General features: G+C 65.5%; 1 protein-coding gene across 1 annotated transcript; it reads left to right on the top strand.

Annotated features, from left to right (window-relative positions):
- Positions 1-17408: 17408 nt before the first annotated feature.
- ELFN1 (extracellular leucine rich repeat and fibronectin type III domain containing 1) lies at positions 17409-20711 on the top strand (the record flags this gene model as incomplete). The annotated part of the gene is made up of 1 exon (XM_081092301.1): positions 17409-20711. One exon carries the CDS (start codon positions 17409-17411, stop codon positions 19815-19817), a length of 2409 nt encoding a protein of 802 aa, XP_080948427.1. The 3' UTR covers positions 19818-20711.
- Between the last annotated feature and the right edge of the window lie 6370 nt (positions 20712-27081).

Here is a 27081-nt window from a genome sequence, read left to right as displayed (position 1 = left end):
CAAATTCAAATCAAAAGCAAAAGCTGGTAGCGCAGCTTAGCAGGATGGGGGGGGGGGGAGGCCTGGGGCCCGTGTCTTCATGTGTCTGAACGGGGCGGGGGGGGGGACTAATGGCCCCGTCCTGAGTGTCGTCACCGGGAGTCCATGCCGTGGGCGCAGGTCCTGCGAAAAGCCAGGGTCGGGCCGACCAGCACAAACCTTGGCTCACCTCTGTGACCTTGGGCAAGGGCGTCCCTTCCCGCAGCCTCAGTTTCTCCATCTGGACAGTAACGCGCGGCCCCCACCTGGCGGGCTCTGGGGAACCACGCGGGGTTTAGTGACGGCGGCGCTGGCCTGGCTGCTCGGGAAAGGGGAGCTGCCGTCTGTCCAGGGCTTTTCCTGTGGGGGCTCTGGGTGGGGCCTGGCCCGCTGTGACGGGGAGGGGAGGGGGGCAATGGGATGGTGAGTAGGGCCACCCGTGTGCCAGGCAGTGGTCTGGGCCTGCAGTGAGGCCAGCTTGGGGCCTGGCAGCCCTTGGTCCGGAGAGGGCAGCCCTGCTCCTCCCACCGGGTGGTTGGTCGGTTGGTCGGTTGGTCGGTTGGTCGGTTGGTCGGTTGGTCAGTGGGGAAGAGACCTTGGGCTGGACTGTGAATGCTGAGGAGTCAGCAGGGGCAGCTGTGGGAGGAAGCCTTTGGCTGGGGCACCATCAGGTGCAGAGGTTTTGAGGGGCCACATGCTGGGGGAGCTGGAGGAAGGACGGAGCCTGCAGTGGGAGAGGCGTAGCCTGAGGGTGGCAGGTAATGGGGGGTGCACCTGCAGGCCCCCGAGCAGCCGGCAGCCCCCCACTTCACCGACGGGGCTCCTGGCTCCTGACAGGCCAGGCCCAGATTGTGGGGGAGGGAGGTCACCCCGATCGCGGCTGGGCTGGTCGAGTCTTCCTGCTCCCGGTCTCCTGGCCTGGTGGGGGGCTGGGACGCTGTGGAGATGGGGGGGCAGGTGCAGCTGTGGGGAGCAGGCTGCTGGCGTCAGCAGGAGCCCCCTCCCTCCTGGCTAAACAATCACCGCACAAAATATGCAAATGGTATAATTACTGTTATTTGTTTTGCTGATATAAGTGTTTGAAATGCAAATGTCAAGTTTGGGCTTCTCATTTTCCACCCTCTTACCCGGCTTGCCTGTCCTAGGAGGAGGAGGAGGAGGAGGAGGATGTGGGGTGCCTCCCCCCAAACCTGTGCCTCCGCCTCCCGAGGCTGGGGAGCCAGGCTGGGCTTTGCTCCCTGTGGCTTCCTCAGTCGCCTGCGAGGCACCGGATGGTGGGGTGCAGGGCCCCACCCAGCTGCACATGGGGCCTGAGGAGGGGCCTCACAGCCCGCTGCCGCTGGCAGCCTCAGTTTACCCATCTGCGTCTCAGGACCCAGGCTCCTCCAGACTAACTGGTGCCTCGACAATCCGTCGATGGGCTTGGGCCTGTTTCTCACCTGAGGAACCCCAGGTGGGTTCCCACCTGCAAGTGGAGACTTGGAGCCCTGGATGGTCTTTGGGGGCCCAGGTGGACCCCACATATCACTGTGTGTGCACTTCCAGGGCGGGGTGTCCTGGCCCCTCTGCCCAGGCGGCCTCTGAGGATCTCAGGGCTCCCAGGCCTGTGGGTTGAGACACGCTTGGGCCGTGACCCCCTGAGAGGCAGTCACCATCACCCCCTTTTGACGGGGTAAACTGAGGCACAGCATTCCAGGGCGTCAAGGTCACCCCGTGCGCTGGCAGCTCCGCCTGGTGCCGCCCCCCTCCCCCTCCCCCTTCCCCCATGGCCGGGCTCCTGGAGTTGGACCAGTTTCACCCATTTCAGCGGCTCGGCGAGCACCCCGGGAGCGGGCTCACCCCATCCTCCAGGAGCACAGCCCCAGGCGCCCCCCCCCCCCCCCGTGCTCTCCGCCGTTGGTGGCACCTCGGGCTGGTTGGGGACAGGAAAGGTGGGAAGGGTGTAGGGCTCCGGCCTGGCAGGGCCCTTGGACCCGGGTCTGTGCGTCTGCAGTGATGCTGACGGGGAGTGAGAGCCGGGGAGGTGCCCGGGGTGAGGACGCAGGACCCGCTGGCCATCCCGGAGGGAGCACGGAGCTCCCCAGGGGACGGCCTGGCTTCCGACCCATGTTGGGGGGTCCCCATCCGCCCCGCCTTTGCTAGAGCCCGAGAGGAGCTGGTTGTCAGGGCACCAGACCCAGGAGGGGTGAGCAGGTGGTGCTGGGCCAGGGCGGGGGCGGGGGGAGGGGGCATTCAGGGGGCACCTAGTGGGGCGAAGGCCTGGAGGCAGGAAGGGACATGGCACTGCCCGGGGCTGGGGTGCCGCCTGGAAGTTCTGAGTTCCCACAGCCTCTCAATTTTTATTCCAATTACCTTTTCCAGGATAGGTTCAGTCTCATTTGCATATTCAAATACAGACTATTATTATTTCAATTAGCTGTTAAGTAATTAGCTCTAATTGATGAACATTCCCCCCACTTCCCCATATTTTTTGGTTATTTACATCCGCTTCTAACCAACAATTTTAGGTAATTACATGCCACTCACTCGTCTGTTTGCGTGTGTGCCATGTGCACACACACACCCTAACACACACACACACCCTAACACACACACACACCCTAACACACACACACCCCCTCACCCTCACACACCCACACACACACACCCTCACACACACACACTCAGACACACCCACCCCCCCTCACACACACACCCTCACACACACACCCCCTCACACACTCACACTCACACTTCCTCACACACACACACACACCCTCACACACACTCAGACACACACACACACCCTCACACACACCCTCACACACACACACACACACACTCACACTCTATACACACACCCCCTCACACACACACCCACACACACACACACACACACTCACACCCCCCCCACCCACACACCCTCACACACACACACACACACACCCTCACATACCCTCACACACACACACACACCCCCTCACACACACACACACACACACCCCCTCACACACACACACACACACACACCCTCACACACACACACACACACACACACACCCTCACACACACTCAGACACACACACCCACACCCACACACACCCTCACACACTCTCACACACACACACACACCCTCACACACTCACACTTCCTCACAAGGCAGGTTCCTTCTTGCCTTTCAGTTCCCACTCTCATCCCTGGAGCCTGGGAGCGGCTTCTGGGGGGCGGGGGTGCAGGCAGACCGAGCAGGGGACACGCCCAGGTCCTCCTGAGGGTCACCACTGACCTCCAGGGGCTCAAGGTGAACCCGAGCCCCCTCAAACCTTGCTCCCAGAATCCCCCTTGTCCCAAAGACACCCCGACCGCGGCCTCTGGGCACCCCTCTCCCCTTCCCTCCTCGATGGGAGTTGGTGGATCACGTGCGGCCAGTCACCCAGCGGCCAGCTCTCCCACGCCCGGCTCCGTGCCCGTCTCGGCCTGGGCCTGGGAAGGGGGCTCCCCTCTGAGCCTCAGTTTCCCGCCTGCGACACGGGGGTCGGGTGAATAATGAGTGAGGGCGAGGTGAGGCGACGCGTGACCGTCCTCAGCCCAGAGCGACGCTCAGTGTTGGGGCGGGGGGGCGGCGCGTGGCTGAGGGAACCATGATCCTGTGGGCCTGGGCGTGGCAAGGTCACTGCTCGCGTCCTGAGTAGGTCGCCAGCTGGTCTGGCTCCGGAGCCCGAGCAGAGGCACCCTGGGGGGGGGGGGTGGGAGGAGGGCGCCCTGGGGGGGGGAGGAGGGGGAGGAGGGGGAGGAGGGCGCCGGTGGAGGGAGCCCGTCAGGGAGGGGGTTTCTGGCTGACCCTGCAGGGCGCTTGGGCTGAGGGATACGGTGCACATGGGAGCTTCCGGGCCCCACAGCCAGTCTGCACTCTGTCTCTCTGGTCTCTGTCACCCCCACCCCGTGCCCCCCCCGTCACCCCCACCCCGTGCCCCCCCGTCACCCCCACCCCGTGCCCCCCCGTCACCCCCACCCCGTGCCCCTCTGTCACCCCCACCCCGTGCCCCCCCGTCACCCCCACCCCGTGCCCCTCTGTGTCACCCCCACCCCGTGCCCCCCCGTCACCCCCACCCCGTGCCCCCCCGTCATCCCCACCCCGTGCCCCGTGTCACCCCCACCCCGTGCCCCCTGTGTCACCCCCACCCCGTGCCCCCCTGTGTCACCCCCACCCCGTGCCCCCCCGTCACCCCCACCCCGTGCCCCCTGTGTCACCCCCACCCCGTGCCCCCGTGTCACCCCCACCCCGTGCCCCTCTGTCACCCCCACTCTGTACCCCCCCGTCACCCCCACCCCGTGCCCCCTGTGTCACCCCCACCCCGTGCCCTGTGCCTCCTTCAGGGCTGGCACGTCCCAGCTTCTCCGTTGTGTTCACGGAGGCCTGACTCCCACGTGGTCCGTGCACCCAGGACGGGTCCTCCAGGGGCCGGAGGCTGCAGGCCGCCCGCTCGCCCCCCCGTCCCTCTGCAGTGGACCCGCCGCGGGACCCTTCGGCCACCCCACCCGGACTCACGCCGTCCTCTCTGTCCAGGACTGAGAAGGTGCTCCTGACCCCCGGGGGGAGGACGCCAGCGCCGGCCCCTCTCAGACGGGCGGTCATGGGCGGGCCCTGACCACAGGTAAGGCTCCCCCAAGGGGCAGGCCTGCGGGGGCGCTCCCTGCTCTGCAGAGCGGACGTCCCTTAGACACGGGCTCCCGTTCAGAGGGGAGGGTGGAGGAGGAAGGGCTGCCTCGGGGTGTGACGGGGGAGCTGGGGTTCGCTGCTGGGGTCTAACCCCAGCGGGTCCAGGGTTCCCCAAAGGCGTAGACGGAGTCGGCGAAGAAGGAATGACACGGAGACAGCGTTCAGTTGATCAGCAGCCTAGCCAGGATCTCCAGCCAAGTTCTGGTCTCGATCTCCAGAGAGGTTCTGCTTAGGATCTCCAGCCAGGTTCTGTGTCCATGTTCTCTTGCTAGGTTCTCCAGATTCTCCAGCCAGGTTCTGTAGCCATGTTCCCTCGCTAGGTTCTCCAGCCAGGTTCTGTCCAGGTTCTCCAGCCAGGTTCAGTCACCAGGTTCTAGTCAGGTTCTCTTGCCAATTTCTGTAGTCAGGTTCAGTCCAGGATCTTTTGCCATGTTCTCTCCAGCGAAGTTCTTCTGTCTCTAGATTCCGCGTAGGTTCTGTCTTCTTTCTGTCTCCTAAGTTCTGTGTCTTGTTGTCTTGTTACATCTGTATTTATACCAGTTGATTCAATCCTATCAATCTCTATTACAAAGGTTAGGGCGTTTCTTATCTCCATTCCAGGGAGTAAAGATTATGTAGCTTAAGCATGATTGTTTGTAGTTAAAGTGATTAACTACCCGCCTGGCACTTAGTTAAGGAGTTTCATTCCCTCCCTTCCCTACCTGGGGAAACAACCTTTCTCAGAGAGACGACCTTGGTTAAAACACATAGTGCCAAGAAGGTGAGCAAACATTTTAAGAACAGTATGCCATATATGCCAGGTCCTTTGAAACAGCAAGGATGGACCGGCTCCCGGCAGTTCGCGGGCCTGGAAGGGTCTGAGGAGCAGGTGGCCCTGCTCAGGCCTGTCCAGGGTCCTCCCTGACTCGGGTCCCGCATCCCGCGCTGGGTGGGAACACATCTGGCGCATGTACTTGCGTGTCCGCCCACCACGTGTCCAGCAGGGCACGTTGGCACTGCCTCGAACGGTGTCCCTGAGACGGCTCTTCTGTGGGAAACCTTCCCCGGTGCCGAGGCCAGTCCCCGGAGGCACCGGGGTCCCAGTGACTCGGCTGTGCCGTGTCTGCCGTGTCTCCCCTCGGCTGGAAGGGAGCTGACGCGCTGTTTCCCGTGGGCGCCTGCAGATCACGGCTGTGGCCTCCCGGCCAAGGCCCTGGGCGTGGGTCCGCGATGCAGACTGCTCAGGTTTCCGCCGCTGGCGTGGCTGACAGAGCTGGGCTGTAACCCCTCACCTGACCAGCGGGGGGTGCTGCTGGGAATGACCGGGCGTCAGAGTCTGGGCATTGGGCCTGGTTTCCGCAGTCGGTGGCCCGCCTGCTCATTAAAGTGACCACAGCGCCTCGGCTCTGCGGTGGGCGGCCGGGGATCTGTGGCGACTCCGCCTTCCAGGACCTGCCTTTCTCTGCCGGTGGCGGTTGCTCCCAGCACGTCTCCGTGGCTTCGAGTGACACTCGGGAGGGGCTGGGAGGGGAGGGTGAGCAGGAGGGAGGCCACGGTGGGCACAGGGCTGAGGGCAGAGGGAGCCAGCGGGCAGAGGTGGGGTGGGCCGTTGGCGGGCCGGGCGGCCAGGCCATGGCCACTTCTCCTTCGCTGCTCCATCGAGCGCTGCGGTGGGCCAGGCCGTGCTCGGCGGTACCCCGTCTCGGGCGCTCCAAGTCTAGAAAGAGGGAGGGGTGTGAGGACCCGCCCTCCCTCAGCTGACATCAGGAGCCCTGGGGCTGGGTTCCCTTCTGTGGGCCTCAGTTTCCCTGTCTGGAGCATGGGCGTGCCCCCAAGAGCCTTCTGCGCGGATGACTGAGAAGGTGTGGAGGGGACCGGGCAGCTGGGTGGGCATCAGGCGGAGGCCACACGGCCGCGGTCGTGGCAGCGGGGGATGGACAGGACCCCAGGCCCGGGGCTGCGGTGGAGCACGGACGGTTAGGGCCAGGCTGGCGGGCTCGGCGGTGCTGCCCGCAGGCCATTGTCATGGCCATGACGGTGCAGGACCGGCAGGCGAGCAGAGCTGGGCTTTGGCGGGGACTCCTGGCGACAGCCCTGTGCCCTCCCACCCGGTGCCTTTGCCTGGAAGCCCCTCTTCCAAGTCCGCCTGCCTTTGGGGAGACGTGTTGGACGGTCCCCGCTCCGCGGGTCTTCAGAGCCCGGGCAGGTCACTGACCTCCCAACTCCTGGGTTTTATCTGTGAAGTGGAGGTGCCCTCTCCCCTGAGGCGAGCGTTTAATGGGGGTGTGAATCCTGCACACAGTAGGCGCTCAGCACACAGTAGGCGCTCAGCACACAGTGGGCGCTCAGCACACAGCGGGCGCTCAGCATACAGCAGGCGCTCAGCACACAGCGGGCGCTCAGCACACAGCGGGCGCTCAGCATACAGCGGGCGCTCAGCACACAGCGGGCGCTCAGCATACAGCGGGCGCTCAGCGTACAGCGGGCACACAGCGGGCGCTCAGCACACAGCGGGCGCTCAGCGTACAGCGGGCGCACAGTGGGCGCTCAGCAGACAGTGGGCGCTCAGCACACAGTGGGCGCTCAGCGTACAGCGGGCGCTCAGCACACAGCGGGCGCTCAGCACACAGCGGGCGCTCAGCATACAGTGGGCGCTCAGCACACAGTAGGCGCTCAGCATACAGTGGGCACTCAGCATACAGCGGGCGCTCAGCGTACAGCGGGCACACAGCGGGCGCTCAGCACACAGCGGGCGCTCAGCGTACAGCGGGCGCTCAGCACACAGCGGGCGCTCAGCACACAGCGGGCGCTCAGCATACAGTGGGCGCTCAGCACACAGTAGGCGCTCAGCATACAGTGGGCACTCAGCATACAGCGGGCGCTCAGCGTACAGCGGGCACACAGCGGGCGCTCAGCACACAGCGGGCGCTCAGCGTACAGTGGCGGGTGCCCCCCCTAAGCGTGACACCGGCACTCCGCAGACACCCGCTCAGGTTCCTCCCCTACTTCCCAGGTCCCGCCTTCCCAGCCCGGGTCAAGTCAGGCCCCGCGCCCTCACCCCAGGGCAGGCTGCCTGCTCCCCTCAACTCCTAGCAGGCGGCAGACACGGAGCGATGCCTGGGGACGGGCGGGTGGGTGTCTCGGCGCCCACCTGGGAGGGCAGGTGGCGGGACAGACGGCGAGTCCTCCGGGTCTGGGAGGAGCGCGTCTCCCGGGCCTCCTTCAGGACGAGGCTGGAGCTCCTCCCAGATGGAACGTCTGCTGTTCGGCATGTTGAACCGTCTCCCCTTCCTGCCTCCCTCCCCCCAGTTGCAGCTCCTGCTCCTGGGACCTTGTGCCTAGAACTTGCTTTTAAATATATATACATGTTTTATTGATTCCAGAAAGGGAGGGAGGGGGAGAAAGAAGCATCAGTGATGAGAGAGAATCATGGATGGGCGGCCTCCTGCAGGCCCCCCACTGGGGACCGAGCCCACAACCCGGGCCTGTGCCCTGAACGGGAATCGAACGCTGACCTCCAGGTTCATAGGTGGACGCTCACCCACTGAGCCCCGCCGGCCGGGCCCTGGAAGTGCTTGTACTGAGCGTGACTAAGAGTCCAGAGGAACCGTCTCTGCTGACCCCAGGTGACCTGCTGGGCACGCAGCCCTTGGCCGGCTCTCTGTGCAGCACCAGGGACAGAGCCACCCTGGGCCTGTGGGCGCCCTGTGGGCACCCCGTGGGGACCCCGTGGCAGGGAGCGGGGTCTGGGGGTTGGTGGAGCTGAGCCCGGCCCCCTTCTCCTCCCGGCCTCGGTTTCCTTCTCTGAACTGGGGTGATGCCCCCCCCCCATGAGCTGGCGCGACGTGCTGGTGACTTGCCCACGGCCACCGAGCAGCCTGTCACCACCCGTCCCCCCAGCGCCCCGCGGGCGGCCGCCCCCAGCTCCCGAAGCAGAGATCTGCCCGCCCGAGGGTGACAGGCGCAGTGGCTGGAGCGGGAGCCGCTGTCCGCAGATCGGCTGGCGGCTGCCGAGCAAACAGCCGAGCTAATTAGGAAAAGGTCACGCGGCTCCCGGAAGCCGGCTTTTGAAGTCGGGCCTCACCGGGCGGGCTGGCAGGAGCCGGGCCTTTGAGTTAGTGGCTTGGTTACCAGGAGAGCTCCCTGGCCTGCCCGCAGCTCAGCCCATAGCTGAGGCCGTGCCCGGGGCCAGCCGCCCACCCCCTCCCCAGCCCCGGCTGGACCGACAGCCCCAGCGAGTGCGGTTGGGGGGCAGCCCTTCCCGGACCTGCCGGCTGCCTCCCCACGCCAGGGGCAGAAGGCGGCTGACGCGGGGGCTGGGCAGTAGCCGCCCACGTGCCCCCCCTTCCCTCTGCGTTCTTTCCATTTTTCTCTAAATTCACATTTAAAAAACTTAAACATATTTATTTAAAAGGGAAGTTTTATAGCAGCTACAAATGGAAAACAAGCCTCCTTTGCCATAAATAGAACTCATAATCATAAAAATAAATTCAGTGGAAAGAAAACAATGTTATTAAGTTCCAGTTGGCGGCCGGGGCCCAGGGGCGGGCGGCCGGGGCCTGCGATGGTTTTATTAAAAACGGAGGCAGGGTGGACAGAGGCGTCCAAGGGGCAGGCCAGCCGGGCGGGCCCTTCTTCTCGTTGGAATCAGAAGCACGAAAGTAATTACCCTGAGAGCACTTTCTAATAAAATTACTCAGCGTTCGGGACGCCGTGTCAGCCAGGGATGCATTTGGCTGCATAAGGCAGAGGCCTGTCCATCGTGTGGTTGACCCCATGGGGGACTCGCTTTTCTCAGGTAAAGAGGGCGGGGGGGGGGGGTGGGGAGGGGGCGGCACAGCCCAAGGAGGTTGGCAGGGACCCAGCTTCCCGTAGCTTCCTCCTGCTCCGGCTCAGCCTCTGCCCTCATGGCCTCGGGGTGGCTGTTGCAGCTCCAGCCCTCGGATCTGCGTCTCGGCCGCTGGGGGCATGGTCGTCAGGAAGGGAACATGGGCTCCGAGCCGTCCCCTTGCCCACTGTGCCCACGACGGCCTCATGGCTGGCTCTTACTGAAGTTTATTTGTGACGTGTTTACGGGCACCGACCGCCATCTGGACCCCGCTCTTGCACTGTCCGGAGGCCGCGTGCGGGACTTGGGAGCTGAGTCTGGGCCTGTCTTAGGCCTGTCCTGCCCGCCCCCCGCCGCCCCCCAACCACCACGGCTCCTGCTGCCACGGAGGGCCCAGCTCCAGGGCGCCCCTTCCCTGTGCCGCGTCCCTTCCCTCCGACCCAGGCGCCCCCCCCCCCCCCCACCTGCAGGCGTCCGGGCTCAAGTGCCAGGTCAGCCCTAGGAGCTGCCCGTCCGTCTCCTCTGTGAGCGAGGCCTTTGCGGATCATCTGCTTCGTTGCAGCATTGAAACAGGTGTCCAGCCAGACACTTGCTAACAGTGAGCGCGGCTTGTCAGGCTGGTTCAGCCTGGGGCAGCTGCTGGCTTTCCGGGAGGAAGCCGTGGCCCGGAGCTTGAGTGACACGTCAGGGCACCAGCTCCGGCTGCAGGCGACAGACGCTCTCACCTGCTGCAGGTAGTGGGGGAGGGGCCGAGGTCCTGGGTGTGGGCAGGGGAGGCCCGCCTCTGATTCTGCTGCGACCTTGCTGACTGACCTTATCGAGTGCCCCAGGGAAAATCCGGCTCCCAGCCTGGGCCCCGAGGGCAGAGGCCAGAGTTGGGAGGCTCTCTTGACGCGATGCCTCAGGCACCTCTGTGCGTCCCTGCCTCGCCTGGCATGGTGCCCGCTCGTACGAGGTGCTTTACAGCCTGTGGATGGGATGACGAAGGCACCAGGCTCTGCACACTCCGGCCGCCGAGCCCCCTCTGTCCGTCTGCCGTGCCTCCGTGAGGTCGAGAGAGGCTCAGGGTCGGGGGGGCCCTTGGAGGGCAGGACGCCCACGGTGGCTCCAGCTGCCGGAACTGAGCCTGGAGAGACACTCGCTCCGTCCTGGCCTGTGATCCCGAGACCACCCCGCCCCCCGCCTCAGCGTTCCCGTCTGTGCAGTGGCCGCAGCCCCGGGGGCCGGTTCTGGGGCCTCCCACCCCTCGCACAGCCTCTCTCCAGCCCTGGGCTCCAGCCGGTGCTGGTCCTCGGGCGGAGAAAACAGCAGAGACCAGAGGGCCGCGGCCCTCTGAACAGACACAGACGCGGGTCCTACCCTGACGGGGGTCTGGACCCGGGCCGGGGAGAGCTGCTCCTAAGTGCGCCCTGACACCCTGCCCTCCCCACGCCTCTGGCGACGGGCGCTCAGCTCACATGCGGCCCGTCCCTTTTCAAAACATTTAAAAATTTACTATAAAATATTTAAGGTGTCTCAAATATTTAAGAAATCTCTCATAAATATTTCACCAATTATAAAATATTAAATGCAGCCCCAGGTATGAAGAAGAATCGCACGAATACCTAAAAGCTGCCCCTTCGGCTAAAATGTAACCCCACGGGCTCCCTGCCCGCGACAGCCAGGCCCTGGGCGTGAAGAGCTTGCCCTGCCCCAGCCTCCCGTGCACCCCCTCAGGTCCCGCCTTCCTTCTGGAACGTCTCGCGGTGGTAACGCACCCGTAACATGCCCCGCGCCGTCTTCCCGTGTGAGTGTGGCGCCCGCCCCTGCCGGCTGCTGGCACCCCCCTCCCCCACTGTCTCCACATTTTCTCCATCTCGCCCTCCGGGTGACCCTCGCTGAGCTGTGACGACTGTTCTCAGGCTGTCAGCTTCTTGTTGTGGTTCATTCTCACCGGAGGAGGTTATTCCCGTTGATACTCAGAGCGGGAGGGAGGGAGGGAGGGAGGGAGGGAGGGAGGGAGGGAGGGAGGGAGGGAGGGAGGGGGAGAGAGAAACATTCATGTGAGAGGGACACATCGGTGGGTAGCCTCCTGCGTGCACCCTGCCCGGGGCCTGGGGGGGAACCTGCAACCCAGGTGCATGCCCTTGACCGGGACTCAAACGCGAGACGCTTGGGTGTGTTGCCCAGTGGTTATGGCCGGCACTGTGACCACTGCGCCAACGGGCCGGGGCCCTGTCACACTCCTGCCCTGTCCAGGGCACCGGTCGGCAGTCCCAGCTGTGCGTGGTACCTGCCCGCACGAGTTCCCCGAACCTGTCGCCACGGGGGGCCCATCTCATGCAACCAGGGGCCCGAGCACCTCGCCGGAGCCGGTGGCCACATGGGGAGGAAATCCCCGAGGAAGGGGGCCCGGCCCCCAGCTGCACGGCGCTTGCACCCCACACAGATGTGCCGGGAACGCGGGTCCGAGATCCTTCGGAGGCCCAAGCAGGTCCCACCCGCACTCCGGAGAGCGGGGCTCCGTGACGGTGCGGGCTCTGGCAGCGACCAAAGGGCTTGGTGCTAGAGAGCCTGCTCGCACCCGCGCAGGGGTCGGCGCGCCGCCGGCAGACGGCCCAGGCCACGCTCTGGCGGCGACGCGGCGGCTGGGATGGAACCAGAGGGACTTGCTCACGGGAGGAAGTCTGTCCGCGTCCAGCGCGGCTTTGTGCTCAGCGTTGGGAGGTCACCGATTCCGGTTCAGGAACTTTTACGTGAAAACCCCGCGGTGCCCATGGCCCAGGCACGGGGGGCGGAGCAATGACGCGAACCGGCGGCGGGGCGAGTGAGAGGAGTTGCCGGTGTTGGCGGCGATTTGCGAGGACGCGGGACCCAAGAGGCCGCCGAGGAGAGAATGTCGCCGAGACCCGGAAGGTCCGGGCTGGACGCACACACAGGTTGGCGTGTCGGGTGCCGGCCGTGAGCCGGTGGGAAACGCGTGGAGTAAACGGTCCCCACACACGGCGGCCACAGAGCCCGCGGGTCCCGGGGTTGAGCTCACGGGAGAAGGCGCCCACGGCTGCTGAGCGGCGTACGGCGGGGAGAACGGTCGTGTCGCAGCTGCGCAGGCCGGGGCTCCCCCGGGTCAGTCTGTGGTGGAGACGCGTTGAGGAGCCACAGGAAGTCCTGCGGGTTCACGGGGGGGGGGGGGTGTGCGTGCGGTCAAGGGCGCAGGCTGCGGGCAGGAGGGACCGGCCTGGCTGGAGCAGCCATCACGCGGGACTGGGCCTGTGGTGTCAGTGTTGGGAGGGGCTGTTGTCTGCAGGCCTGGGTGTGTGTGCAGGCCTCAGGGTGCCTGCAGGTCTGGGGGTGTCTGCAGGTCTGGGGGTGTCTGCAGGTCTGGGGGTGCCTGCAGGTCTGGGGGTGTGTGCAGGCGGGTGTGTGTCAGTATTCAGGCGGAAAGTGGGTGGAGGTGGGTGGAGCCTGGTGCCGGGGCTGAGCCCCGAGATGCACAGCTATGGGAACAGGAGCGTTGGGGGGTGGGGGTGTGGGGAGCACAGTGATGAGATGACACCCTCGTCCCTGCGGCTGTGGCTGCGCCGTGTCCGACGTGGACGTGAAAACACTGAGCTGCTGCCCTTGGGGACTTGGAGGTCAGCTGTGCAGCAAAGGGTCGTGGGTCCGATTCCCCGCCAAGGGCACCTGCCTGGGCTGTGGGTTCGCTCCCCACCCTGTTGGGGCGCAGACAGGAGGCAACCAGCTGCCTCTCTCACATCGATGTTTCTCCCTCCCTCCCTCCCCTCTCTCTAAAAAGCAATGGGAACACCCTCAGGTGAGGATTAACCCCCATAAGGAACAGTCGCTAGGGGGCCCCAGGCTTGTCCTCCGCCGGGTCTCGGGTCTCGGGCCCCGACCAAAGGGCCCGTCCTGGCTGGCAGCCGCCGGGCTCACCCCATGGCGGGCTCACCCCACGGCAGGCTCACCCCACGGCGGGGCAGGTGCGGGCTCACCCCACGGCAGGCTCACCCCACGGCGGGGCAGGTGTGGCGTGGCCAGACTCTGCCTCCTGCTCCCAGAGGGCCCCTTGCCTGGCATTGTCTCTCCCCATTAACCTACGGTCTGAGGGCTAATCGCTCGTTTACGGCCTCTGCTCCAAAGCCAGGCCCGAGTCTTCAAGACAGCTCACAGCGGCCAGGAACGCGCCGACTCGTAACCGCGGCGGAGGACATGAGGCGGGGCTGGCGGGTCGCCGCGTCTGGGTGAGTGGAGCGCAGGGAGAGCCGCGTCTCCGTGTCCCCAGGGGGGTCCCTGCATCAGGCCTCACCCTCCCTCCAGGCCAGGCCGGGACCGGGCTCCCCGAGCTGGGGACTCGGGGGTCAGGGTTCAGGAGGACTTGCCGAACCAGCCTCCAGCCCACCATCCCTCTCAACAGCTGGAGAGATTCAGGTCCGACTACGGGTAGAACGTCCCACGGCCCCGCGGCCCCGAGACCCTCGCTGGGCGGGCACCCTCCCCGAGGGCAGGGTGACGTGTTGCTGGAGAGGGTCCCGCCTCGTCCCCGTCCTGGCCGGCCGCCCGCTCTGTCCCTGCCAGCGCTGGAGCCGCTGTGGCGTGGCTTCTCCTCCGGCGATGCTGTGCGGAGTGTTTTTAATTTAAGAAGCTGCCCAGTGGAAGCATAACAGACCGTTAGTGCTCGGGCCCTAATTAACTCCGCGCCTGGAGCTGCCGCCGGAGGAGGGGGAGGGAGGCTGGCGTCACCCCAGAGGCAGCCTCCCCCTCGGGTCCTCCCGGGGGCTTGCGGCTCGGGCTCCGGCACCAGGGACCCTGCAGACCCAGGGGGGCTGTGTTGATAGGCAGGCGGTGGACGGAGATGCCGTGGGCCGTGGCTTTCTCCTGTGCCAACCCCGCCCGCTGTCCAGGCCTCAGTTTCCCTGTCTGATGGTCAGACCGATGCCCGACCCCCGGGGGCTGGAGACGGGCTCTGCACGGCAGGTCTCCGTGTGGGGGGTCCGGCAGGACATCCCTGTGAGCGGCCACCTGGTCTGCCCACTCGCTGAGGCCGCGAGATCACTGCAGGCCTGTCCATCACTCAGCGACCTCCCCGCGTCTGTGGGGTGGGGGCCGTGGTGCAGGTGATGGGGCCCACCCGGCCGGACCCTGGGCCCAGTGCGAGGACCTGCTGAGCCAGCAGGGCTGGATGGCCGCCTGGGACCCGGGCCGGCCTCCTTGGATGGACGGGAGGCCGGAAAGGAGTGGGCAGGCCTGGTGGGTGAGGAGCTGTGTGGGCCCCTGGGACGTCCAGCCAGCTCGTCCACCCGCAGCGCGCCCTGAACTATGGCCCCTCCCCAATCGCAGAGGACGGGGAGGCGGGAAGGGAGTGTGTGCAGCGCCTGCTTGGGCCCTGCCGTCAGCGGAGCCTCCAGCACTCGGTCGTGTTGTCTTCACCATCCGGGAGGGGCTCCCACTGGGCAGAGGAAACGGCTCAGAGAGGTTGAGCGACTTGCCCAACGTCACACAGCCGGGCCTGGCAGAGCCGCACTCACTCTGGCCTGGGAGTCAGGGCCGAGGTGGCTCCGCTGGCCAGTCCTGCGCCCGCGGCAGAGCCAGGCAGATGAGCAGTGAACGTGAGCGGAGGACGAGATGTGTGAACGTCACCAGTCTGTAACCCTCCACCCGCTCCCCCACCTGGTCCGCGGTGCCCTCTGCACGGAGTCCCCAGACCCGCCCGCGCTCTCTGGGCTCAGGGATGGAGGAGGCAAACGCGTTCCTGTCCCAGCACGAGCATGCCGAGCGATTGTGCAGATCGGTCGTGAGGAGTTTAAAAGCCCAGAACCACCCTATTTCTTCATTTCGTTCGCGGCGACACCGGCTGCAGGTGACAGGCCCTCGGGACCAGCCTCCCGCGGCCGTCCGCCGTCCGGGTGGTGTGGCCCAGCCCTGGTGCCGTGGGCGGGGCAGTGTGCGGCCCCCAGAGGGTGAGGGGTGACAGCCCCTGGGCCTGACCAAACGCAGCCCACGCTTGAGAGAAGGCGGGCGTCCTGGTCGGGCCAGCGAGGCCTGCACCCCCCCGCCGGCCGAGGCCCTGCCGTGGACGGGACGCTGGCTCTGCTGGGCCCACATCCTGTGGGCGGTGGTTAACCCCGAGCGAAGGACGAACAGGGACACTGGCGAGTGCGGGGTAGGTGCGGGGGGGGGGGGGGGGGCGTCCCCACCTCCACATCCAGCCCAGAGGGCAGGTGCTGGCCCCACGGGAGCAAAGCTCCAGGGCCGGGCCCCGGCCCCTCACATCAGCCCCCGAATGGGGGAGGCTGGGGGATGCACGGGAGGAGAGGCTGTCCCGGAACCACTGTGCACGGCCACACTGCACCCCCTGCCCCCCAAGTGTGGACGGAGCTGCACCCCCCGCAACACACACGCCACGGAGTCCTGACGTGCATGTGGCATGTGCGGGTTGACTACACACGTGTGGTGTGTGAGCCGGAGAGTGCACAGCGCTCAGCCCTGCCCTGGGAGTGGGGGTGGGTGGGGCTGGGAGCAGGAGCGCCCCCCCCCCCCCCCCCCCGCGCCTCCTGATAAGGGTTCTTCAGGCCTGTAATCCTCCTTAGGTTGACTTTGGGTTATTTTGAGCAAGAGATTAAAGGTGATTAGGATCAGCCGTGCTGAGGCCCACACTTCCTGGGCCTGCGTGTGCCCACCCCCTCCCGGAGGCTGGGGCAGGAGCCAGCCTCTCATCAGCCCCGGCCAACCCCCCCCAGAAACCAGCCCCCCAGCTGTGGCCTCAGGAGCCCCAGGGGCGTACGGCCCAGCATCGCCAGGCTGTCGGCTCCGGGTGGCGTGTGCTGGGGGTGACAGGCCTTGTGGGGTGAGGTCCGAGCCCCCCCACAGGACGTAGCCAGGCCATGGGGACCCCATTGCCTGGAGCCATTTCCCATGGGCCTGAGAGGCCATCCTGGCTGAGGATCACACAGCAACATGGGCTGGCCCGGGGGCTCCCCCACAGCCCCACCTCCCTTCTCCTTACTCGGAAACAGGCTCCCAGGAGCCGATCGAACTGTCCTTCCTCAAGTTGCCGGGGAAAATCCATCCCACCTCCCACTTTTCCTCCTGATCTAAGCCACCGAGCAGGCTGCTTGCAGACGCCGCTATCGGGAAACGCACTCAGCTGGCCGTCTGCCAGGTCCCAGGCCGGAGGCCGCGGCAAACGCCAATATTAACAAGACACGCACCTGACTCCTCTCCTGGAGGCAACGCGGGTGGGCGGGCGGTGCGCAGTGGGTCCCCGGGCCACATCCCCCCCGACTGCAGCCCCCACCGCCCTGTCCACAGTCTGCTCCTGCTGACATGCAGCACGGGGGTGGGGAGGGGAGGGAAGGGGGGCAGAGGTGGCATGAGGGCCCATGCTCAGAGGTGGGGGGGGGGGGCTGGGACCAGAGCCTGGCTGTCCCGGTGCCGCCTGGCCAGCTCGGAGCACCCCCTGCAGGTGGCTGTCAGGTGGGGCCACTGGAGCCCCGTCCTCAGGGCGGGTAGAGCCGGAGCAGCCCTGTCCCTCAGTAGCTGGTGCCTTCAGGTTCGCCGGGCTCGGCGGCTGGAAGCAGGGCCATGCGGACCCTGGGCGTGTGGGGTGCCGGCCGCTTCTGACCACTCTCTCCTCACCCCGTTCTTGCTGCAGGACTCGCTGCGGACGGATGCCCGGGCTGATGGGGAAGGAGGCCATGGTGGCGACCGGACGTGGCCGGTGGACGACGCGAGGTGGCTGGCCGTGACGGGGGCGCCCCTCCCCGCCCTCCGCGTGCGACCATGCGGCCCGGGACAGGACGCGCCTGAGTGGGGGCCCCTTCCCTCCCCTCCTTCCTCCCGGGCTGCTGCCCGGCCCCGCCCGGTCCCCCTGGGCAGGTGCAGCGGGGCCTCCCGCGAGCCGTCCCCATGGCCCGGCGCCGGTGGGGCGCGCTGTGGGCCTGGGCGTGCGTGGCGGCCGCCACCCTGCTGCACGCGGGCGGCCTGGCGCGCGGCGACTGCTGGCTGATCGAGGGCGACAAGGGCTTCGTGTGGCTGGCGATCTGCAGCCAGAACCAGCCGCCCTACGAGGCCATCCCGCAGCACATCAACAGCACGGTGGTGGACCTGCGGCTCAACGAGAACCGCATCCACGGCGTGCAGCAGGCCGCACTCAGCCGCTTCGGCAACCTCACGTACCTCAACCTCACCAAGAACGAGATCGCCTACATCGAGGACGGCGCCTTCGCCGGCCAGTTCAACCTGCAGGTGCTGCAGCTGGGCTACAACCGTCTGCGCAGCCTGACGGAGGGCGCGCTGCGCGGGCTGGGCCGGCTGGAGTACCTGTACCTGCAGGCCAACCGCATTGAGGTGGTCGCGCCCGGCGCCTTCGGGGGCTGCCCCAACGTCCTCAACATCGACCTGTCCATGAACCGCATCCAGCGGCTGCACAGCGCCACCTTCGCCGGCCTGGCCCGGCTCTCGGCCTGTGAGCTCTACAGCAACCCCTTCTACTGCTCCTGCGAGCTGCTGGGCTTCCTGCGCTGGCTAGCCGCCTTCACCAACGCCACGCAGACCCACGACCGAGTGCAGTGCGAGGCCCCGCCCCCCTACGCCGGCTACTTCCTCCTGGGCCGGGGCCACGGCCAGCGCAGCATCCTCGGCACCCTGCAGGCCGTGTGCACGGACGGCGCCTACGTGGCCGAGTCCCCTCCGGAGCCCGAGTCCCGCCCGGCGCCCGGCCAGGCGCCGCCCCCGCCGCCGCCCGAGCCCAGCGAGGCCCCCTGCGCCGCCGAGGACTGCTTCTCGGGCGACGGCACCACCCCGCTGGTGGCCCTGCCCACGCTGGCCCCCCAGGCCGGGGCGCGGCCGCTCATCAAGGTCAAGCAGCTGACCCAGAACTCGGCCACGCTCACGGTGCAGCTGCCCAGCCCCTTCACCCGCGTGTACACGCTGGAGCACTTTAACAACAGCCGGCCGTCCACCGTGCACCGGCTGACCCGGCCGCTGCAGGAGGTGCGCCTGCCCAACCTGGCCGCGCTCACCAACTACACCTACTGCGTGGTGTCCGCCAGCTCGGGGCTGCTGCACAACCACACCTGCCTCACGCTCTGCCTGCCCCCGCCGCCCAGCCCGCCCAGCCCCGGGCCCAGCCCCGCCACGGCCACGCACTACATCATGACGGTGCTGGGCTGCCTGTTCGGGATGGTGCTCGTGCTGGGCGCCGTCTACTACTGCCTGCGCCGGCGGCGCCGCGGGGAGAAGCACCAGACGGTGGCTGCGGCCGGCGGCCTGAAGAAGACCATCCTTGAGCTCAAGTACGGGCCGGAGATGGAGGTGCCCGGCCTGGCCCCCCTGTCCCAGGGCCCGCTGCTGGGCCCCGAGCCTGCGACCCGCCTCCCCTTCATGCCCGCGGCCGCCGGCGAGGTGGAGCCGTACAAGCCGGTGGAGAGCGAGACGCCCAAAGCCAGCAAGGGCACCTACATGGAGGTGCGCACGGGGGAGCCGGCCCGGCAGGGCGCCGGGGGCCAGGGCTCGGTGACCGAGATCTCCACCATCACCAAGGAGGTGGACAAGGTCAACCAGATCATCAACAACTGCATCGACGCCCTCAAGTCCGAGGCCGCAGCCGAGCCCCAGCTGGTGCTGCTGGCCGAGCCGCTGGCCGGCAAGCACGGCTTCCTGTCGCCCGCGTACCAGGACCCCTTCAGCCACGGCCTGCAGCGCCACCACAGCGTGGAGGGCGCCCCGGGGCCCCCCCGCACCAGCACCTCCTCCAGCAGCTCCTCGCGGAGCCCCAGGGCCTTCGGCACAGAGGTGGCCGGTGCGCATAAGGCCGCTGCCTCCGAGGCCAAGTACATCGAGAAAAGCTCGCCCGCGGCTGATGCCATCCTCACGGTGACGCCCGAGGCCGCCGTGCTGCGGGCCGAGGCCGAGAAGGGCCGCCCGTACGGCGAGCACCGGCACTCCTACCCCGGCTCCCACCCTGTGGAGTCGCCCTCGCCACCGGGGACCCTGCCCCCCGAGGGCCTGAGCGGCCGCAAGGCATCCATCCTGGAGCCGCTGACCCGGGCGCGGCCCCGCGACCCCGCCTACTCGCCGCTGTCGCCCCAGTACCGCCACCTGCGCTATGCCTCCAGCCCCGAGGCCGCGGCCACCTGCCGGGCCGCCCACAGCATCTGGGAGCGCCTCCGCCTGAGCCGCCGGCGGCGCAAGGACGGCGAGGAGTGCATGGCGGCCGGCCACGCGCTGCGCAAGAAGGTCCAGTTCGCCAAGGACGAGGACCTGCACGACATCCTCGACTACTGGAAGGGCGTGTCGGCCCAGCACAAGTCCTGAGCCGGCGGCACGTCACGCCGCCGGACCCAGGGGCTCCGGCCCGCAGCTCTAACCCAGAGACTCTCGCGTGCCGCACACACACACGCACACTCACACACGCACATACACACTCACACACGCACATGCACACGCACATGCACACTCACACACGCACATACACACGCACATGCACACACACATTCACACAGGACAGCAGGTGAAGCTGGGGCTCTATAGAGAAAGCAGGGAGGGGCGCGGACAGTGACAACAGCACATGGACCTGCCCTGGACACTCACGGGGGGAGGGCCTGTCCACACACGCGCACACGTGTGCACACACACTGTACGTTCACACATACTTCACACGTGTGCACACACTCCACACACATGCACTCTACACGCCACACACATGTGCACACATGCCACACACTGCACGTGTGCACACATGCCCACACGTGTGTACACACATGCATACACACCACACACACAAGGGACTTCGGAAAACTGTGTCTTAGGGATGGGGGGTGGGGGTGGGAACTTTTTTTCAGTATCTTTTCTCTTGATTCTTTCCTGACTTCTCTCTCTCTCTCTTCTTCCCTTTTTCCTTTTTAAATAATAAAAGTAAAGTTCTCTTAAAAAAGACAAAGCAGACGTGGGGAGCATGGCCCCGCCCCTCGCACGCTCTGTCGGTGGCCTGTGGCTCTGTCTGCTCGTCGGCGTTGCCACCTGTGGACGCCACGGCAGAGGGAAGTGACTGCCAGCCGAGCTGGAGCCGGGACTGGGGAGGGGGTGGGCGGGGTGCCCAGCAGCCCACTGTCGCTTTGTCCTAATGTACAGGAGAAATATTTCTATATTTGCAATGTTTGCTGTAAAACGAGAAAGAAAAAGGTGATGTCTACTAAACACTGCAAAGGAAAGACCATGCTTGTGTGTATGGGTTTTACTGTGGGTTTAGGGGAAGCTTCGGGGTTTCTTGTGTCTGATGTGACCCTGGGGTGCACGGGAACCCATGGGAGAGGTTCGCCTGTGGGAGAGGTGGGCGGGGGGACAGGTGGGCGGGGGGACAGGTGGGCAGCAAGGGGAGGGGTGCAGTGGGGGGTGTGAGTGGGTGAGCTAAGAGGCTGGTGGGGGCAGTGGGGTATGGTGGCCCTGTGATGGCTGGAGCCCTGCCCCTCGGAAGGAAGGTCCGGCCCCCAGGCCCCATCCCTGCCCCGCGGGGTGTGGCCCAAGCTCAGGGAGCGGGTGGTTCCAGGCCGCAGCTAACAGGACTGAGCGCCCAGACCACCGTGGCTCCTGCACTTCAGCCGCCACAGCCGCGGGGTTGCCACGTCCCCCAGGAGCCGGAGCGAGGCTTGGAGGACACGGCACCCGAGCCCTGCACCCACCCCCTCTTCCCCGCCTGGTCCTGCAGGGCCTTCTCCTGGGGGTGGAGCCTGGGGCTGTCCCCTGAGGTGCCCAACCTCCCGGCCCATCCCACCTGCTGGTGCCCCTCCCTGTCCTTCCTGGGGGTCCACCTGCCCTCTGTCCCTCCCTGTCCGTCCCTCTGGCTGCAGCCTTGGGCACGTTTCTGGGGCGACGCCACCCTGTGGATGGGGCCAGTCGACCTGCCCCAGGCTGGCCTGCCCGGTTGCCCCATTGAGGTTGGTGTAGGAGCCCCCCCCGCGGGGTGCACAGCACTGGGCCCCGGACGGAGCCCCTCCAAGCAGGTCATTTCCATGGACGCCACATGCCCTGCCTGTCCCTGCCTGACCGACAGCCCTGGCTCCCCCTGCTCCGGGCAGCCCCTCACCCGCACCAGGGTCCAGAGGACAGCACCGGGCAGCCGGCGTGACACGCCCAGGAGGCTGCACCCAGGACGGAGGGGCCTGTGGGCGGAGGCTCAGGGACCCCTCACCCAGGGTCACACAGCGACGCGGCCACAGTCCTGGCCAGCCCTCCCCGGACACCAGGGCTGGTCAGGGTGGCACTCACTGCCCAACGCCAGGCCAGTCCCGGGGGCATGATGTGATGGCGCCTGTCCTTGCCTGCAGGACCTCCTGGTGGCGTTGGAGCGTGGACAGACGGGTGAAGCTCCGCGCCAACCTTCCTGTGGGGCCGGGGAGGGACCTACCCTGCCCGCCCCCAGAGCTCCCGGCCAGCAGGCAGGGGTGCCACAGCAGGCGCCCCAGTTCAGGGATGCAGCCACAGGCGGCCTGGGGAAGGGTGGGAACTGCTGCCTGGGAGAGCCTGGAGGGCTTCCTGGGAGTGGCCGTGCTTGGTCTGAAAAGGGGAACTACAATGAGGAAGGAGGGGCCAGGCCAGAGGCACGCCCACAGCAGCTCTGCCACCAAAGACCACCTGACCACCACACGCCACTGCCCTCCGTCCGCCCCCACGCACTGGCCACTGAGAGGGTCCAATGGCCCGTGGGCCGAGGCTGCGTGTGCCACGGGGGTCGTGTGTCAGTGACCTGTTTGCCCGGTCATGCCACATAACAACCCACTCAACACGTTGCAGCTCACGTGCCAGGCTGGGTGCTGGGGTGAGAGGCAGCAAGCCAGCCTGTGGCCAGGAGTAGCCCCGTGGTCGCATCTGCTGACGCTCCATTCCCAGAGCAGCTCAGGTGGCTGAGCTCAGTCAAGGGGGAACAGTCACCCTGTCCACAGTGGCAAAGGGCATGGACACGGGAGGGGTGACGAGTCAGCACCGCCAGATATCAGAGGCCACAGGCATGGTGAGCCCCACGTTCTCTCCACCAGCAACACAGAGCACAGGCAGCAGAACCTGGTGGGTGTTCCTGAGGTTTTACCCACCCACCCACCCACCCATCCACCCATCCACCAACCCATCCATCCATCCATCCATCCATCCATCCCTCCATCCACCCATCCATCCATCCATCCATCCATCCATCCATCCATCCATCCATCCATCCATCCACCCATCCATCCATCCCTCCATCCATCCACCCACCCATCCATCCATCCATCCACCCACCCATCCACCCACCCACCCACCCATCCATCCACCCACCCACCCACCCACCCATCTACCCATCCAGCCATCCATCCACCCATCCACCCATCCAGCCACCCATCCACTCATCCACCCATCCATCCATCCAATCATCCATCCATACACCCATCTACCCATCCATCTACCCATCCATTTACCCAGCCACCGACCCACCATCCATCCATCCATCCACCATCCACTGACCCACCATCCATCCACCCATCCATCCATCCATCTATCCACCCCTCCATCCATCCACCACCCATCCATCCATCCACCCAACGTACAATTGAGAGCCCCTACTGAGCACTGACAGGCTGGAGACATCAACGAAACCTGTCCCCTCCCTTGAGTGTGCCAGTCACAGTCCAACAGGAAAGACGTGACATCCCAAACAATCATTTGAGGGGGGTGCCGACTAAGGGACCATTTCCAGCGACAGGGTGTGGGGGACCCGCAGGGATGGCTGGCAGCACAGCATGGCCCACTGGGCAGGGCCTGCAGTGGCGGACAGCCCGCCAGGGGCAGCACCCCCCTCCCTCCCCCACCCCCCTCCCTCACTTTGCCTGGGGCACCCCCTTGGCTGAATGGCCCAAAGCCCAAGAGGCAGGTGTCCGTTCTCGGTGGGCCACGGAGAGATGAGGAAGGTGGCGGGAGAGGAGCCACTAACCTGGCATCCTACACGCAGGGGCGAGGTGCTGGGACACAGAGGAGGGGCCGTCAGCTCCTGGGAGTCGGAGACCTCGGGGAGGCCAGCACCGAGCCCCGAAGGAGGAACAAGAGGTGGCACATGTGGGCGGCAGGAGCCAGGAGAGGGGCTCCCACCCGGTGGACGCAGGACTGGACGCCGCCATAGCCTGCGACCAGGAGGTCGGCTGGACCCACCTTGGAGTCAGTGTTGGGCGGTGGGCAGTGGGCAGTGGGCGGTGGGCTGTGAGCGGTGGGCTGTGGGCGCTGGGCAGTGGGCGATGGGCTGTGGGCTGTGGGTGGTGGGCTGTGGGTGGTGGGCTGTGGGCGGTGGGCGGTGGACGGTGGGCAGTGGGCGGTGGGCGGTGGGCTGTGGGCGGTGGGCAGTGAGCGGTGGGCGGTGGGCGGTGGGCAGTGGGCGATGGGCTGTGGGCGGTGGGCGGTGGGCTGTGGGCGGTGGGCAGTGAGCGGTGGGCGCTGTGCTGTGGGCGGTGGGCTGTGGGCGGTGGGCGGTGGGTGGTGTTAAGGCATCGATGGTTTTACAGAATAATAATGTGTAATGATTTTTCCTATCTCATAAGTAATCCTTTTATTAGACAACCTTTAGAAACGGCTCAACATGGAAAATAGAAATCTCTCGAAGCAACCGTGGCCAGCCGTCTGCTCTCTGCCTCCCAGGCCTTTCTCCGTAAACGCGGCCTCAGCCAGACCTGAAGGAACCCGTGCCCCCTGGCGGGGTGCTGGGTGGTGCGACCCGCCTGGTGTGCGGGCCGAGGGGGAAGGGGACGAGGATGAGTGTTTGAGTGGGGGGGGGGGGCTCGTTCCCAGTGGACCCATGGGCGTGGCCAGCACCGTGGACAGCTCTCCCGGGACCTGTGGGTGTTGTGGGGGTGGGTGGGGGTGATGGAGATGGGGGGCCAGTCCTCTCCGCACCTTTATCACACCGTCTTTCTGCTCTACCACCTGGGAGGTCTTTAAATTTTTTTTTTTAATTGAAAACAATGAGCCCTCAAGGGTGTGGCTCGGTGGATACAGCATCAGCCTGGGGACTGAAGGGTCTTGGGTTCAATTCCAGTCAAGGACACAGGCCCGGGTTGTGGGCTCGATCCCCAGTGTGGGGCGTGCAGCGGGCAGCCGATCAGTGATTCTCTCATCATTGATGTTTCTCTCCCTCTCCCTCTCCCTTCTGCTCTGAAATCAATAAAAACATATTTTTAAAAAGACACAGACCTGCTCCGCCCCCACAGAGCTCTCCCCAGGCCTCCCTGAGGGCACCTGCCCCCCATCCCTGCCCCCAGCACCACAGTCCATCCTCACTGTCGCTGAGAGAATGTGAGGTCAGTGGAGTCATCGCTGTGGAGCCTCCGTGAGGGCCTCGAGGGCACCCAGCTGCTGTCCGTCAACAGCCTCCCCGCTCGGGCGGAGCAGCGGCCGCCGCACAGGTGGTGGCCTGTGTTGTGATCGGCCTGTTGAGGGACATCTGGGTGCTCTGGTTTGGAGCCACTACAGACACAGCTGCTGTGAAAACCCACGCAAGGGTTTCCGTGTGCACTTACGTGTTCCTTCCTCTGGGACCCACGGTGGGGAGATGATTGCTGGGCGTTGGCGCGTGTGGGGAGCACGGGAAGGAACGATGCAACGGTTTCCCGAGGGGCTCCCAGGCCCACCAGTGACGGACGCGGGACACGTCCCCGCACCCTCACCAACACTCCGTGTCATCCCTGTCGTTTCACATTTACTTCAGAGAGAGGAAGGGGATCGAGCCCACAACCCGGGCTTGTGCCCTTGACCGGGAATCGAACCCTGACCTCCTTGGTTCGTGGGTCGACGCTCAACCGCGGAGCCGGCCGGCCGGGTGCGACGTCCTTCTTTTATGGGCACATTCGGGCCGCTTACGTCTGGAGCGGTTACGGAGGCTGCGCCTCGGGCTGGCACTGTGCTGTTTGCCTTCTGCTCCGTTTCCTATTCCTCGCGTCCTCTGTCCCGCCTCACGATGTGCGACAGGAACGTCGTCGTGACTCCATTTTGGTCGATTTACAGTGTTTTGGAGTACATCTCACTGAAGAATTCCTAGTTCCAGATATTACAATATACGTTCGGAACGTGCCAGCGTCTACTGGTGTCTACATTTCACCGCTTCGAAGGGACCGACAGGGTTAGTCTGCACGAGGCCACTCCTTCTCGGCTGGGGTGGGGTGGGGGGCGGGGGGCTGTCTCATCTCATGAACGAATCCAGCAGAGAGAGGCCAGGAAAACGGAGAAGCAGGGGAATAGGTTCCAAACAAAGAGCAAGGTGGAACCTCGGAACAGAGGTCAGCGCTTCAACCAACGCGACTGACCCACTGGTCAACTGGTCACTGTGACGCGCACTGACCACCAGGGGGCAGACGCTCAATGCAGGAGCTGCCCCTGGTGGCCAGTGTGCTCCCACAGGGGGAGCGCGGCTCAGCCAGAAGCCGGGCTCACGGCTGGCGAGCGCAGCGGCAGTGGTGGGAGCCTCTCCCGTCTCCGCCGTAGGAGGGTGGTAAGGAGCGAGGTGTCCCGGACTGTGAGAGGGATGTCTGACTGCCAGCTTAGGCCCAATCCCTGGGGGGAGCAGGTGGAAAACATCCCCTAAGGGGTCCTGGACTGTGAGAGGGTGCAGGCTGGGCTGAGGCCCCCCCCCCCCCCCCCCCCGCTCAGTGCACGATTTCCAACACGGGGCCTCTAGTTTATAAATATTTACGCATTCAGCTCAGAAGCACCTAAATACATAGACAATCATTAGCAGACCTGCAGGAGGACTAGCAACACGACTACAACACGGGATGTTCATGTCCCACATTCACCAATGGATTGATCATCCGGACAGAAAATCAATAAAGAAACATTGACCTTCATTGACGCGTTCGTTCTACCAGACGGACCTCACAGACATTTCCAGAACATTCCATCCAAAAGCAGCAGGATGGCCGTCCCTCCCCCGCACGTGGGACGTCCTCCGGGACGGAGAACAAGCCGACGGACTTGAGACGATGGAAACCGTGTCGAGCATCCTCCCGACCACATGGACTGAAGCTGGAAACGAGTCGCAGGAAGGAAACCGGAAAACTCGCAGGTATGTGGAGATTGGACCCCACGCGCCTGAAAAACCCGAAAACGGCCAAAGAAGGAAAAAAACAAGCCCGAGGCACGCCACCCTAAGGAGGAAGTTTATAGCATAAATGCCTTCGTCAGCACCAAGAACCTGGCTCAGCTGCTCCCCAGAGCACCACGCTGCCATGGAAAAGGAGGGACCGCGAGCACGACACCCGTGAAATAAGCCGGTCGGAGGAAGGCAGGTGTCCCAGGACCGCTCATTTGTGGAAGATAACGAACAACATGAACTGATGAGGTCTTTACGAGATAGGTCCTCCGCGCGGCAGCCTCTTAACTCCCCTTTACTCAGAGCTCAGGAGCTATTGCGTGTGTGTGTGTGTGTGTGTGTGTGTGTGTGCACACGTGGGCATGTAGGGGTATCTGCGTGTCTGTGTGTCTTTGTGTGAGCGTGCGTGTGCATGTGCGTGTGTGAGTGCGCCTGTGTGTGAGCGTCCCACCCCTACTACAGATGCCCCCTCCCCTGCAC

This window comes from Myotis nattereri (genome assembly GCF_964212035.1).
Source record: "Myotis nattereri genome assembly, chromosome: 5".
NCBI classification, from domain to species: domain Eukaryota; kingdom Metazoa; phylum Chordata; class Mammalia; order Chiroptera; family Vespertilionidae; genus Myotis; species Myotis nattereri.
This window is presented reverse-complemented; position numbering and strand designations above follow the sequence as displayed.